A 17,147-nucleotide genomic window follows, 5' to 3' on the forward strand; every position below is an offset into this window, starting at 1 on the left:
TATCAACCCAGTGGCACTGCTGATGGACAATTCTACCCGTATTTGAAGGTGAGAGGCTTCTTTGAAGTACATTAATATTACTTATTCAAAATCTAGTTCTACATATACATCTAAAGCAGTGGTTCTTTATGGGGAAGTGATTTTACTTCCCAAGGGACATATTTCAACATCTGGAGACATTTGGGGTTGTCACAAGCGGGAAGATGCTACTGGTATTTAGTGGGCAGAGGCCAAGAATACTGCTGAATATCCCATAATGCACAGGACAGCCCACACAAGAAAGAATTACCCAGTCCAAAATGTCAACAGTGCTAAGGTTGAGAAACCCTGATCTAAAACAAAGGAACTTGTGGAACTGACTGAGCCATATTCATGACACAAAAGTTTCGGTTGTGCAAAGTTCATTTTATTCTTTCTCATAGAACTGAAACTAGCCTTTACAGCCAGGCATCATAACCTCCCACCACAGATATAAATGCCTTTCATTTGTAACTGATAAAATCTATCTCAAATTACTTCTTGATTATCTTAACCACAAACATTATTTGGCAATTAATCTTAGATGCTTTGAAAACAATTTATGATGGTGGTTTTCTGGAAGAAAGAATATGTAAGTCTAAACAGGACAATTATGAGATGAAAATAATTTTTATATTCAAATGGTAATTTTTCAGAAACAAATCAGCATCGAGTAATAAAACCTCACAAACAATATCAATGTCTGCTCAGGATGACAATAGTATCTGCAGCAGATGCTAACTTACTGTGAAGGAAAGTAAACATGTCGGAGATAAATTTCCCAGAGTAAGTTTCATGAAGAACATTTACTCTGTAGCCTTTGTATTCAAATATTGAAAATAATCCTGGTCGCCCTGGCCGATTTGGCTCTGCGGTTAGAGCTTCGACCTACAGTCCAGAGAGACCTGGGTTCAGTTCCCGCTAGGGGCACGTACCTCGGTTGCAGTTTGTCCCTGGCCCTGGTTGGTCGTGCGGGTGGCAGCCACTCCATGTGTCCCTTTTGCATCGATGGTCGTGCGGGTGGCAGCCACTCCATGTGTCCCTTTTGCATCGATGTTTCTCTCTTTCTCTCTCTCTCTCTCTCTCTCTCTCTCTCCCCCTCCCCCTCTCCCTCTCCCTCTCTCTCCCTCTCACTCTGTCTGAACAAAAAAATAGAAAAATGTCCTCAGGTGAGGATGATTAAAAAAAAAAAAAAAATCAATGGAAAAAAATATCCTCCAGTGAGGATTAACTAAAAAAGAAGGAAAAAAAAAAAAAGAGACCACATATTGTATGATTTATTTTATATAAAATATTCAGAAAAGGCAAATCTTAAAGATGGAAAACACATTAGTGGTTACCGGGGGTGGGAATGGGTAATGACTACAAATAGGCACAAGATTTCCTTCTAGGATGATAGAAATGTTCTACACTTAACATGGGTAGATTTTATGGTATTTAAATTACATCCCAATAAACCTGCTTTTAAAAAAAAAAAAAATCACAGAAAGTAGAAGATAATCCTCCCATTTAACTGAGAAAGTAGGTGACTGAGGCACATGTTTGAGATATTTTGAACAATGATGACACAGGTAAAGAGATGTAAATATTTGTGGAATGCAAAGTTAACTTAACGTCCGAGAGCTAGAAAGAGGGTATCACTCAGTGCTCAATTCACTCATTTTTTTTCCTCCACAAAAAAATCCTGAACAACCCAGCAGAATTCAGACAGAATGGCAATTCTTTTATGTCAGCATAACAGTACTGTTTACTACCAAATGATCACACATTTTCCTGCTCTAAGCATACTGATTTTGATCCAAGCACGATATTACTTTTCCCCACCTCTGTGTAGAACCAGCCTGCATGTCTGCCTGGAAAATTAAACCCTAAGTAGGTTATTTGTTACTGAACCTAAAACATCAGGAAGGCTCTTTAAGAGTTTCACAACTATCCTCTCTGTCTTCACCTACGTCAATCTTGCTTCCCGGGTAAGTAATTATTAGAGATGTGTTTGTGGTATCTGTGTGCACTGGCTCCAACGTAAATAATGTGTCCAGATTATTATTCTTGCAAGGCATATTTAAGACAATTTTCATACTTTAACCTTTTAAAAAATTGTTTTTATATCAGATTTCATTATTTATTGAGTGTCATTATTTGCTAAGGAATTATACAGGTCAAAAGGCAGGAGGTTGTTTAAACCAAATGACCACTGCATACTTTCTAGATGTTTTGACCTTTTCTATATAAAAACAAACAGTTAGATGGACCTAAAATAAAGGTCTAATTCTAGATACACCCAGAATCTTCCAGGATGATACAACACTCATAAATGGTTTTGGTGCAACATGGGCTGATGCGTAATACTTTTCCACTGGTGTTTCTTCTCCTACTCTCCACCACCATTTACTGGAGTGCCATTTATTAGGAAGACAAACACCTTATAATCATTTCACTCATCAACAAAATTGAATGAGTTAGTCTAAAACTTCAAACAGAAAGTCAAATTTCCTACTCCACAAGTAAGGAAACAAATTGGGCACCAACAGGGGCATTTTCCATTATTATTATTAAACTTATCATAGTTTATCTACTAAGTCTCCAACTACCATAAAAGAAAAAGTGTAAACTTATTATGAGCAATAGAAGTTCTCATTCTAACAGTAAAATCTTCTACAGTAATTTCTCCTATCCCTACTCTACCTTGAATATGTGCAGTTCTGGTTACCAAGAGGTCATTATATTTCACATACATAAAAGAACTGGAATCGAATCCTGACTTCCCAATTTTTATGAGCTGAAAACCTTAGAAAATCACAACTTCTTCAAACTTTAATCTCACACACACACACTGGAGGATAATACGTGTTTCTAAGTCCTGTTGGGTCTGGAAAGAATATGAACTTGTACTTACTCTTTCCTTCTTCCTTAGGTTGATGACCTAACATTCTTCCTTCAATAAAGATAAAAATCTTAAGCCTTCTTTTAATGTTAATTGAAAAATTTTAAATATATTGTGTCATAGTTAAAAACAAATCAGAGTTCGCCCACCCCCATTACCAGCTGAAATCACTGCTTTATTCTGATCACCTACTGAATCACTGTGATGATAACTCTAGGTCCTTGTGGTAGATCTTGCTGGCCCAATCTTTCTTCCTTTGAAGAAAATGAAGAGTTGGAACTATACAATCCAATCAAAGGCAGAGTCCTCCTACAATAAAATAAGCAACTTTGCTCAAGCAAAATTATTATTTATTCCCAGAATAAACCAAAAGGTTTCACTCAGAATACCTTAAGCAGCTACAGAAAAATACAAATTAGAAGACCCAAGTTCTTATTACTATTCTCTTGCTACACAATGCTAGCTAAGCTGTACAATAGCCCCTTATCTTTGAAATAAGAATGTTATCCTTAGTGAATTACTTTAAGATCCTTTTGTAAGTACAGGGGTCTGATGGACCTATAAACACTCAGTTTTGCAAAATGAATGAAGGTTTCCCAAAGAAGCAATGCCATAAATGATGGCTGGTTTTGCCTATGTAATAATTTTAATACCTTCTTTTAGTGTTAATCTTCTCTATCATTTTACTCCAGTGCCACTACCTCAAATAGTTCTGAATGCTAAGGAATTCCAACTCATTTCATTCACACATTCCTTGCATACAAACCCTGAATGTGAACTTATGCTCCACTACTTAGTACTTGAGCACTTTTGGCAAGTCACCTAGTATTCCCAAGCCTTGGTTTCTTCGTTTATAAAATGGAGAGAACCTGACTTCATGACTTCACAGGGATACTAGAGACAAATGAAACAATGTGAAGATATGTTTGGGAAGAGTACTGACACAGATACAAATGCCTGATTTGATCATGATGACATCTCCAAATTCCCACGCTTCACTGAAAAAAGAATTTTGCTCCAAATGTTCAAATGTAGGTAGAATCTGAGGCTTATGGTTGCTGAGTTGGCATTACATACTTTAAAACCAAACAAGTCTCCAGGGACTTTTCTAAAGTTCCTTCTAGGAAAGTAGTAAGATGTTAAAACTTAGGTATATATTTTAATGTTTTCACAGATGGAGCACACACTTTCACTACATCGCTCTTGAGGGCAGGAATAGTACCTCAATTGTCATTTTAGCTAAGTAACTGACACAGAGACTAGCTCTGTGATTAATATCAGAATATAATTTTCCAGAATACAAGTAAATGTTCATATTTGTGAGATGGAAAGACATCTGGCCTTGGAGACAGAAAGCTGCTATCACACCACATAAAGCCTTGCACAAGTCCCTCAAGCGTCCTGAGTCTTCATTTCCCTTGAAAAGTCTGCACTGTAAGTCTGTAATGCTCCTTTTATCTGATGTCAGACATTCACCTAGAATACCATAAATAAGGCCTTTGAGTGAAAAAGCAGGAAAAAAAATTTCTCACAAAGTCCACATATGCACTTTATCCATAGTAGAGGGTTAGGGATTTTTATTTCATATATAGTTATACCAAACTTGCTTATTTGGTTATGAAATATATCCCATTGTTGGTTAAAAGCAGTAAAATAGATCAGATGTCAAAGGAAAGGTTCCTTTTTCTGATGCATGGAAAAAAACCCAAACCTTCCCAAAAAGGTAGATCAGATTAAATCCAAAATCATACTATGGCCTAATTATCGAACACTTGACAAAGGTCATTCATTATGGTAGTCTCCATCTCTTATACCAGAATTAGACTCAACTTGTGCCTAACCTAATTCAATCTTTAATCATGGTAAAACAGAATAAATGCTCAGCAAATAACTGCATTCCAATGCTATCCACTGTTAGCCTACTAATGAACCTGGGAAGAAATGATAAAGCCCTCTTTTACAGCTCACTTTTCCTTACTCAAGTAATCACTTCACTAACTGCCCTTATTTTTCACTACATAACATTAATGGAATCACAAAGAAAACGCCATCTAATTTTAACCAACACAAAAGTTGGCTTTTGAGTTATCAAAGAGGCATTATTTTACATAATTAATTTTCCCCCAATGATGCCATTATACTTTAAAGTACAGTGATATTATTCGCCAACATCTCCCAATTCTGAGTACTATAACCATCAGAATACTTAACAAATATTTCTGAGATTGGTTTTAAAGGACTTTTATATGTAATGGAAATCCAAATGTATATATAGTTGACTCTTGAACAATGCAGAAGGAGGTTAAGGGCACTGATCCCCACTCACCATAATACACACATAATTTTTGACTCTCCCAAAACTTTACTAATAGCCTACTGTTGACCAGAAGTCTTACAGATAACACTCAATTAACACATATTTTGTATGTTATATGTATTATATACTGTCTTCTTACGATGAAGAAAAGAAAATGTTATTAAGAAAATCGTAAGGAAGAGAACATGCATTTACAATATTTATTGAAAAAAATCCGCATATAAGTTGATCCACACAGTTCAAACCTGTTGTTCAAGGGTCAACTGTAATTCTTTTGGAAAGTTAAATACACCAAGAATCTTAAGCAAATTTTGATGTGTTCACTAGATGTAATATATGATGAACACTAATTTATAATGTAATGTTAAATTTAAAATATCAGAATAAAAATTATTTACAAAATGTTATATATAAAATACACTAAATATATTTTATATAAATATATCTGTTATATAAATAATATATATCAAGTATATTATAAATCCATAACTTTATATATTTATGTAAATTTATTTTATAAATTTAAACATACATAAAAGATTTTAAATTTTTATATATAATATATAAAAATATATTTTTAAATTATATAGAAAATATCAGGTTAAAAATTATAATGAAATGTAATTAAAATTTTTTTTAAATCTATGCATTGTGGAAAAGTCTGTAAAGAAATGCACAGAAATATTAACAGTATTTGTGTTTGGGGATGAAACCATGGGTGACAATTTTCTCCATATGCTAAATAAATCTTAAGTAGTATGCACTACTTCTATGAAACTATTTTTTAAAAAGAAAGGAAATAAATGGGAAGGAGTACTGCTTAGAGGTAAGGAACTGGAATAATTAGAGTAATTGCTATTTGGTATAAATGCTACAATTAAAACTTTTACCTTCTCAAGGAACTTTTAAATGATCGATCATAAATGATAACTAAGTTATATAATATTTGTGCTAGACTCTAGATGTCCCTCTAGAAGCTACAGGGACATCTGCTTAATTCTGTCATTTGACAGGTTCAGAAAAAAAGTCTAGTTCACAGAGTGCTCAAAACATCCCATCACCTGTTCCTCAAACAATCCTGTGATAAGTTCATATGTCCAGTGTTAAGGATCAGGAAACTGACGTTGGAGAGAGAACTTGCTTTGATAACATATGCCATTTATCCATGTTTACTATGTGTCAGCCTCTGAGTTAAGTACAACATTCTTGCGAAAATTATCACCACTTTACGGATGAGAAACTGATGGGCAGAGGTTAGTTGTGCTCACTACCTTACAGCTGAGAACACTGTTCTGCGGCCACTCACTGAAAACAGGAGTCTTGAGTTATAATCAACTTCCCAGAGCCCTTTAGTCCATGCCCTCTCTACTACAGTGGTCTCCGTCGCCTAGGTTCCTTTTAAGAGTTACTCAGTTTGCCAGCCACTATGAAAGTCCAGAAGCAAAGGTATAAGGTACAAGGCCCAGTGAATAACCACAGAATGGTGGGACAACGCCAACAAGTCTTACATACATTAAGAGTAGCCAAGGGGAAACAAACTCTATCCAGGAGCAAGGGTAGCAACAATAATCACAATTCCTGCCCTTACAGTTGCGTTACTCCGTACAATTTCAAGAGTGCCTGTGGGTTCATCTCAAAGGGTCCCCAACATAATTAGTGGGCTGGGCGGGGCAAGGGTTTGTTCCCCTTTGCCAGAAAACCTGGAAGAAACGCAACAGCGAGCCGGGCAGGCCGGGGGCAGACACCTAGCGGGACTGGGCACATGGACGGGGTCCGAGGGGCCTCAGGCCAGCGCAGAGTGGACGAAGAGCCAAGACCCGGAAGGAGGCCGCGGTGCTGAGGCTGTCACCCGCCGGGAAGAGGGCTTCGAGGTCGGCCCAAAGCCTCGCTACTCACGTTGGACCAGCCGGTCTCCAGTGAAGGTGGAGGAGCAGCTGGTGATGAGCGTACAGGGTACACCAGCAGCCATAGCTGCACGGGAGAGCCGGTCTGTCTGGGAGCCGCTTCCGCCTTGGGCTGCACCACGGCCGCCGGCGCGCGGGGGGGACACGACTGGGAGGGCGCGCACTGGAATGGCCCGGCTGCTCCGGCTCCTCCCTCTCCCCCTCTTCCGCTCCCGGCGTAGGACAGGCCGGCCGAGCGTGGTGTTGCCACGGGAACCAGCTCCCTCCGGGAAGGTTTCGGCGCTGGGAGACCCGGCAGTCGCCATGGCTCAGGAGACTGAAAACTTCGACCCCATCGGAACCATCTTAGTCCAGGTGGGAAGTGGGCCCCTCCCGGCCCGGCCCAGCTGAAACACTTCGGAGCGAGCCCAGCATCGCCGATCCGCTCGCACCCACCCATTTGGAGCGCTGCCCCCAGATGGCCTCCAGAGACTCCCCAATTTGTCAACCCAGACCTCGCTGACGAGCCTAATTCACCTCTGGGTGCCGTCCCTGGAGGTTGCGCCCCAGGACTGCTGCTCTGCCTCTGGTAAAACTCCAAGACCACGCACCGCACAGGAACCTTTACTTCAGAAAAATCCACATCACACTGAAGCAGCATTTGAAAATGTATTGTTCAGAGAAATTTGAATCTGTGATGTTGGGGGTTGGGGGAGATACACATTTGGGGAAGTGATAAGAAATTTGGGGAGAAAGTGAAATATGAACTGCACCCCAAATTTTTGGATCTAAAAGTACCTTGCAAATAAGTCCTGGGGATGTAATGTATAGCAATGGTAACTATAGTTAATAATACTGTATTGTATATTTGCAAGTTACTAAGACAGTAATCAGAAGTTTTCATCACAAGAAAAAAAGTTATAACTGTGCTGACGAATGTTAACTATACCTATTGTGGTGATCATTTTACAACATACACAAATATGAAGTCATTATTTTACCCCTGAAACTAATATAATATTACATGTCAATTATATCTTAATAGAATAAAAGTCCCTTACTTGGGAACACACACATAGAAAAATATATTTAAAATAATAGATTGTTGCCCTGGCTGGTTTTGCTCAGTGGTTAGAGCATCGGCCTGCAGTCCGGGGAGACCCGGGTTCGGTTCCCACTAAGGGCATGTACCTCGGTTGCAGTTTGTCCCCGGCCCTGGTTGGTCGTGCGGGTGGCAGCCACTCAATGTGTCCCTTTCACATCAATGTTTCTCTCTCTCTTCCTCTCTCTCCCTCCCACTCTATCTGTACAAAAAAAGAAAAAAAAATAACAGATTGCAAATCAAGGTAAAGTTTTGAATATAAAATGTGACAAAGTAAAAAACTCAAGGGAATAATGTTTTCTGAAAGGGTAAATATCAAGGAAGTCTTAACTTTTCCAGTATAACTCAGTTTGTGACAGTTGCCCTCAGATATTTCTGAACTGGTAAAAAGCATTTACATATCATAGTTTTAAAAATGTTTCCACATATATCATCACTTTTAACTCTTATATTTAGTTCCATTTGACTAAGGCTTGAAGTAATTTTCCTAAGGTCACTCGATTAGGACTCTCACTCAGATCTGTAATGAGTCTGATTTTTCTCCCTGCTAGGATTTTCGTCTCTTACCTCCTATCTAGGAGAGACTTGTGTAAATTCACCTTTTCCAAAATACAAACCCCTGAACTTACCAGTTTCATAGACTTCTCCATTATGAGTCACACCCAAGACTACTTACCTCACCTTTTATTATCCTTTTTTTCACCATCACCCTAGAATGAGTTTAGCCAAACTGCAAAGTCTGAGGGAACAGTCTCCACAAGCCTGCCCTCTCTTCTACATCATCAGCCTCAAGTTCAGGAGTCCTCAGAACCACCCTCACTTCAGACCAGCTGTCTGTAATTTGGGAGGCCTGACCACCCTCACATTGGCTATTATGCTAGAATAACTCACAGAATTCAGTAAGGCGCCATGTTTACGGTTATAGTGTAAAGATACAAATAACATTCAGCCAAGGGAAGAGATGCATAGGGCAGAGTCTAAGAGGGGTCCCAACAGAGTCTCCCAGTCATCCTCTCCCTGTGGAGTCATGGACAGCATTACCTCCTCCCAGCCCCAGTGTATAACAGTGTGCACAGAGTATTATCAACTGGGAAGCTTACTTGAGACTTAGGTGTCCAGAGTTTTTATTAGGGCTCAATCTTGCACTGCCCTATATGACTGACCTTTCATTTCCAGCCCTTCCCAGGGGTCAGACAAATGCTTTTAGTCTTCAGTTCCTCTAAAAGTTGGAACTGATACAATGTGTCTCAAAGCCCCATCATAAATCACATTGTTAGACTGTCTAGTAGCCAAAGTCTCCAAGTAAAGACACTCCTATCAAGTAGGACACTTTAGGGGCCTACAGATCACTTCCTAGCATCTAAGAGCAAAGACCAGATCTCTCTTTAGGTATGGTTAATTATTCACTACACATAACCGCTTCCAAATCCAGGGCCCATTTTCACAGACTCCAAGCAATTGTAACACTAATGGAGACTCCTACCTAGAAAAAGCCAGTTCTTCCCAACAGTGTACTTCATTTGACTACAAAAGCAATTAAGTTTTTCTGTCGTTTCCTCTATTTCTCCAGTCCTGTGACAACTCTAAGAGACCAAAATCCAGGGAGAATTCTCATGCCTAATTTCACACTTTCCCTTAAGATAATTCTACTTCCCAGGGGCTACTCCCCTTGTGGTTTGGAAGATTGTAGAATAGTGTACTGACTGAAAAGCCAGAAGTCTTTTCACTTCAGAGTGGGAACCAGAGGTAGCTCTTTAGTCAGCCTAGGATACAACATGGTATCGATGTCAGTTGTCATTAAATCATAAAATGGAACAGAAGAGTTAAGAAGTCATATCCATGCTAATCAGCACCTCCATTTGCTTAAAAGGGTTATTCTGGACACACTAAGTCAAGGCTGTGTAGAGAAAGAGCCTGCAGTTAACCTAACTATTGAGGCTAATCTCTAGATACAATGTAAAATTCTCCCTGGTAATATATAGAATATGTATAATGAGGAAAATGTGGAAGACGGTTCCTACTTTCCCACTGAGTCCTGAGTATTTTCGAGCACACAGCGCCACTCAAACATGCAGCATGGATTCTATTTCTGCCTGGGGCTGTGATTTCTTTCTTTTAGACAGGCTGCCAATAAACAGTACATCTACTGGAAAGAACACTTGGTTGGGAGTCAGAATACTGAGGTCTGATCTAGGCAATGACATTCTTCCATTAGGGCAACTTTGGGCCAGTCACTTCACCTCTCTGGGCCTCAGTTTTCTCTTCTGTATGATATATGGCTTGGTTTAGATACACCGCTAACTAAATTGACTCAATTTCCCCAAAGCTATGTAATTTCTCTTCATTGTAAAGTGCACTTCCTTTGCTATTAGCTTAGTCAAATTAGTTTTACTATATATACACATATCTATATATATATATAGTTATAGGTGTCTATAGCTATATATATATATATAGATATGTGTATATATGCAGGGGTGGGAAAAAGTAGGTTTACAGTTGTGAGTATGCAAAACAGTTTCTTCTTGTATTATTTATTAATTATTGTATTATATTTATTAACCTAATTTTGCCCACCCCTGTATATAATACATGTGTATATATTATATAATATATACATACATAAATTATGTATATATAAAAATAACCACATATATTAATTATATAATTTATATGTGTGTGTATATGTATGTGTGTGTATATATATATATATATGCCAGAAAAGCAGTGTTACTTCAAATCTCCACTTGCTTTGCCATAATGTGGTATATTTGGTCTGTGTCTCAATCAGATACATTAAGCAACTCTTTGGATCAGTGGTTCTCAGAGTATGGTCCAAGGACTAGCATCATCAACACCAGCTGGGAACTTGTGAGAAATGCAAATTTTCAGAACCCTCTCCAGACCTACTAAATCAGAAGCACTGGAGGGTGGGGCCTCACAATCTGTTTTTTACAAGCCTTTCAGTCAATTCTGAATCATGCTCAGGTTGAGAGCTACTATTTAGATCATATTGTAAAACATAAACTATAATACAATTTTAAAGAAAAAATCACAATAATCAAAGCTAACACAGTATTTACCAGGTATCATGCACAGTTCTAAGTGCTATATATATTTTAACTCATTTAGAAAGGAAACTGACCAAAGATGAGTGTTGTGAGTCACCCATATACATAGAAAATGCAAGCAAACTTCTCCTGCCTTTTCAATCCATCAATCCTGGTATAAAAAGAGAGTCTTCCCTTGGCACTTTTTGCTCCACTAGATATTTAAACCCTGCCCTTTTCACTGAATTTTCACCAACCTCGAGCTTTACATATTTACATCCACTTGTATAATTGTAGATATTCTCCATGCACTATGGTTAGGCATGAAGGCCCTGGATTTGAACAGTTCCACCAGTTAGCCAGCTGTGTGACCTTGCACAGGTTACTTAACCACTTTAAACCTCACATTCCCTCAAGCATACAATGAAGATAATAATATAAATTCCCTCTTAGGAGTCTTGCAAGGATTAAAAAATAGCAAAGTATAACACTCAATAGATGGTAGCTATTATTTGATTTGGTCTCTTACCATTTAATATGACTTAGTTTTGTGTACATTTCTGAGTCTTTTTAAGTCTCTTTAAGTTGCTGGAAGAAAAAGAAAAATTAATTTTAGCCTGTCTTTTTAACTAGGACTACTCCGTTCTTAATTGCAATTTGGCAAAGAAAGTATGTCTTATTTCCCATTACAAATTGATTTTTTGGATATCCCATTTTACCTAATACAGGAGGGCACATCAATCCTGGATGACTGGATAATAATCTACTCATTAATTTAGTCTCCAATTACTTATGTTCTGTTCAAAAGTAAATGGAGCTGGACTAACATTGACTATTATTTAGAAAACATAATAGTTGATACAAATTAATAGTAAAAGTAATATTTTGATAAAATATCTAAAATACTTAAGAAAGTATCTTTTTTTTCATCAGTACTCTAATTATAAACTCTGTGTGACTTATGAAAGCATGTGCCTTAGATGTTTAGATTTTCCAGCACAGTCCTGATTGTGAATATCCTGTTCCATTGTCAGATCATATATTAAAGTCCATGTTTTCCTTTTTGGTTCAGAAAATAATAATAGCAATAATGATCATCATTACAATTAAAATAGTAGCCAGCGCTTGAGAGTCAGACACTGCTGAGAATTTTAGATTTTCTTAAGTTCTAACAATAACTCTGTTAAGCAGGTATTATTTTATCCCCAGTATACAGTAGAAGGAACTAAAGTACAAAGAGATAAAGTAACTTGCCCAAGGCAATAAGTCTTAAACATGTTGTGGCATGTTTGTGAAACCATCTTGAAGAAGGGTGGGGATGACTCTGGGATGTCTGCAAATGCTTTCTTTTATTAGTAATTTTTAGAAGCTTTGTTTTTATACTTTATTAATAATAATGTGGTGGCTTTTAAATATCTTTATAAATGCTTGCTTGACCCAAATTTTAAACATATGTTTGTGCAACAAGGATTACCTAGTCTTGCTATCAAAATGATCTTTTTAATTAGTTTTGGAAATCATATTTCAAAAATCCAACAGTTGTATGTTAATACCAACCTTGGAAATATTGGAGCTAACTGACCTTCATGTTAACACCGTCTTTCTTACCAAACCTGCTCTCTCTTTTGCCAGAAGCACACAACGTATGATTAAAATGACTCAGCCAAACTCTATCTTTAGCAGAGAGAATACAATGGGAATTATGAGACTGCTTTTGACAATGTGAAGTCTGATTGCAGGGCTCTTTAAAATTCTAGAGCAAATCTTTACTGCATTAAATATTTCAAGACCTTCTTCTTAAGCAGCCCAATCCCCAAACTGTCAAAATAATAATTTCTGCCCTGGCCAGTGTGGTTCAGTTGGTTAAGCAGTATCCCATGCATGGAGAGGTCAACAGTTCGATTCCCAGTCAGGGCATATGCCTGGGTTGTGGGTTCAATCCCCAATGGGGTGGGAGGGTGTAAGGAGGCAGCAGATCTATGGTTTTTTCTTGTGGATGTTTCTCTCTCCCTCTCCCTTCCTCTCTCTCTTTAAAAGCAATAAAAACGTATTTAAAATAATAATAATAATTTTCTCCAAGTACATTTCAAAATGTATGGAAAGTAATGACTTTCATGATCACAGAGATGATGGGTGACACGTAAAATTTCAATATAGTAGATTGGATCTATTTGAAGAAAGAACAGAGATTTAGAACTTAATCTCTTTTCCTAGCCAAGTGTTGTGAAAGATTTTCTACAGTACTTGTCTCTAGTGCAATTATACAAACAGATGTGTGGTTATTAAGAGGGGAGAGGAAACTATCAGTCAAGAAAAGTAAAGTGAAAGCTCTTGAGAAAGATTAAGAGAGCAATTCAAATCAGTGAACATTTACTAGGTGCCAGTTCTGTGCAAGGAGTTTCGCTAGGTTTTACAGTTCAGGAGAGGAGAATTAACATCTGTTCCGTGCCCTCCTAAGTGGCTGGCCCTATATAAAGCACTTTACATCTTTAGCTCATTTTATTCTTGCCACTATTCGGAGAGGCGGCTATTTATCTCCACTTTATAAATGAGAATACTAAGGCTCTAAAAAGCTAGGTAAATTTGCCAAGCTCAGTTTAGTAAAGGAGGAAATAGGATTCTCGTTTACATCTGTCTGGTTCCAAAGCCTATAGTCATTCACTGTCGCACACGTTGCCTCATTTTCATTTAAAATTCTATGAAGCAGAATAATTCTTTTCTTTTCTTGGTGAAGAAACCAGAGAAAATGCGGATGGTGTACATGGACATCGGGTGACTAGTGATAGAACAAGGAATTATGTTCATCTGCCTTTTACTAATTCTTACTATGTACCAGACCTATACATATCTCATGACTCTACAAAAAAGTATAATTGCCCACACGAGGCAGATGAAGAAATCAGACCTTTGGTTCCCTGCTAGTAATCCAGGGCAGTTTTCACTCTCTAGCCCTTGCCGGGCATAAATTCCAGAAAGGCACATGAAGCTACATAGACTAGAGCTACAAGAAGGAAATTCAAAGGGGTCCAAAAGTGGGGCTTGCCCTTGAACTGCTTCTGTGGACTTTAAAAATGTCTTTAGGCAATAGACAGTAAATCAGCTTGTAGCAGTAATTTGGACAAAACAAGTGAAAGAAGTACACCTTCATCCTTAGTGCCTATTAAGCAAGCAGTGGGTGTGTTCATGTTTCAGTCTGCGAGCCCTAAGGCTTTACATGACAATTTGCGCAGAGTACAGATGACCAGATGTGTCTGCCAGACCATGATGCCCATCAGTGAAAAGATGCAAATTCTGATCTTTTGAATACTTGGCTCCATGGGAATATTCTGGAGTAATCGATAACATAGGCTGGATCAATGTGTAAGTCCAGTTAGACTAACAGAGAAAGGTAAACCATTTCAAAACGCCTTTAGCAACCCAGTCTGCAGATTGTTGTTGGTGTGACTATTGGTGAAACAGGTGTTGGGTTCATAAATTTGCATCACAAAATGTTTTTCTTGTGGCAGCAGCCCATCCAATAATTGGTGCCATCTGTATTTATCTGTTGAAGTTTGATTTCTAATATGAATTCAGAGAATCTTGTGCTGTCTAATGTCAAAATGCCCATTTTAATTCTGAGGGCGCTTGACATTGGAGAGATATTCATCATTTCAAAGGAAAATAAAAATTGAAGGAAAATGTAAAAGTAGTAACAATGATTGCTTTTTCCTCATGGGTCATTTTCATTTCTGACTACATCAAACAAAATCAAGGCCACGCACCTACTAGAACTGTTTCTTCAGAGCAGTTAGTGAGAAGATCCAGCTGGAATGGAAAGCCAACAGGCCCTGTCAGCATATTTACAATTCTCTCTGAAAGGCACAGTTTTCACTAGAACCTCTCTTTGCTAAAAGTTTTCTGTTTTCTCACCTTTTAACCGAGGAGTAGAAATCCAACTTTGGTGCAAACTTCTTATGGTCCCTGACTCAACCGCGTTACCATCTGAGAAAGCAAAAGCCATTTGCGTTGCAGTTTTAGCTTAGATTTGCTTCTAATGGGGAATGGAAAAATAGACAATTGTATAAAAGCTTGGCTTTTCAAAATCTAAAAGACAGTAATGGAACATTCTAATAAAGACTCTCTTAGAGCCATAAAGACAGTCCTTTTCAGTGAACATCATAAAAGCAACCTTACTGTCTCTAGCAATTCAAGCAAATTGCAAACCTTTAAAATAAATGTTTTAAGTGGACTACATATGTATTCTTCTAACATCTCATATTTTTTACACCTACAGGTCCATGAAGACCTTTATCAGTTAAGGGAGAAATTAACAAAATTCCCACTTGAGCAAAGAGGAGAGACTCTAGATATTCGGAATCTTGAAACAGCAATCAAAAGGACTGAGACGGGGTTAAGAGTAAGTAGAACTTTAGATGTTAAATAAAAACACCAGAAGGAGACAAAGAGTCCTTTAGAAGAAAAGAACTGTGGTTCGCATGGGACTCTGAAAACCTGTAATAGAGGTGGATTTAGGGTGATCATCAGCTTTTTCTGTTCCTTTTAAAAAATGATGATGATGATTAACTGATTGATTGATTCATATCCTGTCATATCCCACAAGGAGTTTAAGATATTGATAATACAAAATTATGCAGTAATAACTTCTAAAATGTGATTTGATAAAAGTAATTTAAAAAATAATCACTATTAGCCCTGGCTGGTTTTGCTCAGTGGTTAGAATGTCCGCCTGCACACCAAAGGGTCACGGGTTCGATTCCCAGTCAAGGGCATGAACCTGGGTTGCTGTTTTCATCCCCAGGCCCATCAGGGCGTGTGCAAGAGGCAAACAATCAATGTCTCTCTCTAACATCGATGTCTCTCTCTCCCCTGCCTCCTGTCCACTTTCTCTGAAAATCAATGGAAAAAATATCTGCAGGTGCAGATTAACAAAAAACAAAAAACAAACAACAACAAATGATAATAATCACTGTGAGTCTAACAATATGCCTGACCAAAAAGGATTTATACTGATACATCGTAGAGTTTCTATCAGATTCATTGGGATTCTAAAAAATAAGATTTGACTTTTCCCAAAGAGCTTAAGTATTTTGAAAATAGTCATTTTTGTAATTTTGAATCCCAATGGGTAAAACCAAAGAAATATACCAATTTTGGAACAGAGAAAAAGTAAATCAGGATTTCACTGTTATAGACCAACAGTTCTCAACATTTTTCATCTCATGGCACATGTAAACTACTAAAATTCTGCAGCACACACAAAAAATATATTTTTGCCAATCTGAAAAAAAAAAGGTATAATTTTGATTCATTCACAACAGACAGCTATTATTGTGTTGGCTGTTGTCATTATTTTATTTGACAATGTGTAAGAACAAAGAGGTCAGTGCCCCAGACTAAGTAGTAAGGTATTGCATGTTTTAAAAATTCATATGGCACCTGGCCAGTGTGGCTCAGTGGATTGAGCATCCTTCTATGGGTTTGCTTCCCAGTCAAGGCACATGCCTGGGTTGCAGGCTCAATCCCCAGTAGGAGGTGTGCAGGAGGCCATTGATTGACGTTTCTTTCTCACATAGATGTTTCTATCTTTGTCTCTGAAAAATCAATAAAAACATATTTAAAATTAAATAAAGTTTTTAAAAATTCTAAAATCACTGTTATAGACAGATCTTAGGGCAGGGGAGATTCCAATCTTCAGATAAGAATAATATTCAGCCCGGCTGGTATGGCTCAGTGGTTGAGCATCAACCCATGTGCCAAGAGGTCAGAGGTTTTATTCCTGATTGGGGCACATGCCCAGGATGTGGGCCAAATCCCCAGTTGGGGGCATGCGGGAGGTGGCCAGTCAACGTTCTCCCTCATCAATGTTTCTATCTCTTTCTCCCTCTCCCTCTCT

The 17,147-nt window shown here is 37.9% G+C and overlaps 2 protein-coding genes across 6 annotated transcripts in view; one reads left to right on the forward strand and one right to left on the reverse strand.

Moving 5' to 3' along the window:
• Positions 1-7,221, reverse strand: part of AAGAB (alpha and gamma adaptin binding protein) — a 49,241-nt gene extending 42,020 nt beyond the window's left edge. For 2 of the 5 annotated variants that reach the window (XM_036280402.1, XM_036280411.1), the window contains exon 1: positions 7,116-7,221. In XM_036280402.1, the coding sequence (XP_036136295.1) occupies positions 7,116-7,188 (73 nt within the window). In that variant the 5' untranslated portion in view covers positions 7,189-7,221. Of the gene's footprint in view, positions 1-3,094; positions 3,210-7,115 lie in introns of those variants that run through there. The other 3 variants (XM_036280420.1, XM_036280429.1, XM_036280438.1) reach the window with 2 other exon arrangements.
• A 199-nt stretch (positions 7,222-7,420) lies between these two features.
• The window catches only part of LOC118642574 (IQ domain-containing protein H-like), a 41,220-nt gene continuing 31,493 nt past the window's right edge, over positions 7,421-17,147 (forward strand). Inside the window, exons 1-2 of the mRNA XM_036280456.1 lie at positions 7,421-7,477; positions 15,528-15,650. Of these exons, the coding sequence (XP_036136349.1) occupies positions 7,427-7,477; positions 15,528-15,650 (174 nt within the window). The 5' untranslated portion in view covers positions 7,421-7,426. The remainder of the gene's footprint in view (positions 7,478-15,527; positions 15,651-17,147) is intronic.

Source organism: Molossus molossus, unplaced genomic scaffold, assembly GCF_014108415.1.
Source record: "Molossus molossus isolate mMolMol1 unplaced genomic scaffold, mMolMol1.p scaffold_m16_p_1, whole genome shotgun sequence".
NCBI classification, from domain to species: domain Eukaryota; kingdom Metazoa; phylum Chordata; class Mammalia; order Chiroptera; family Molossidae; genus Molossus; species Molossus molossus.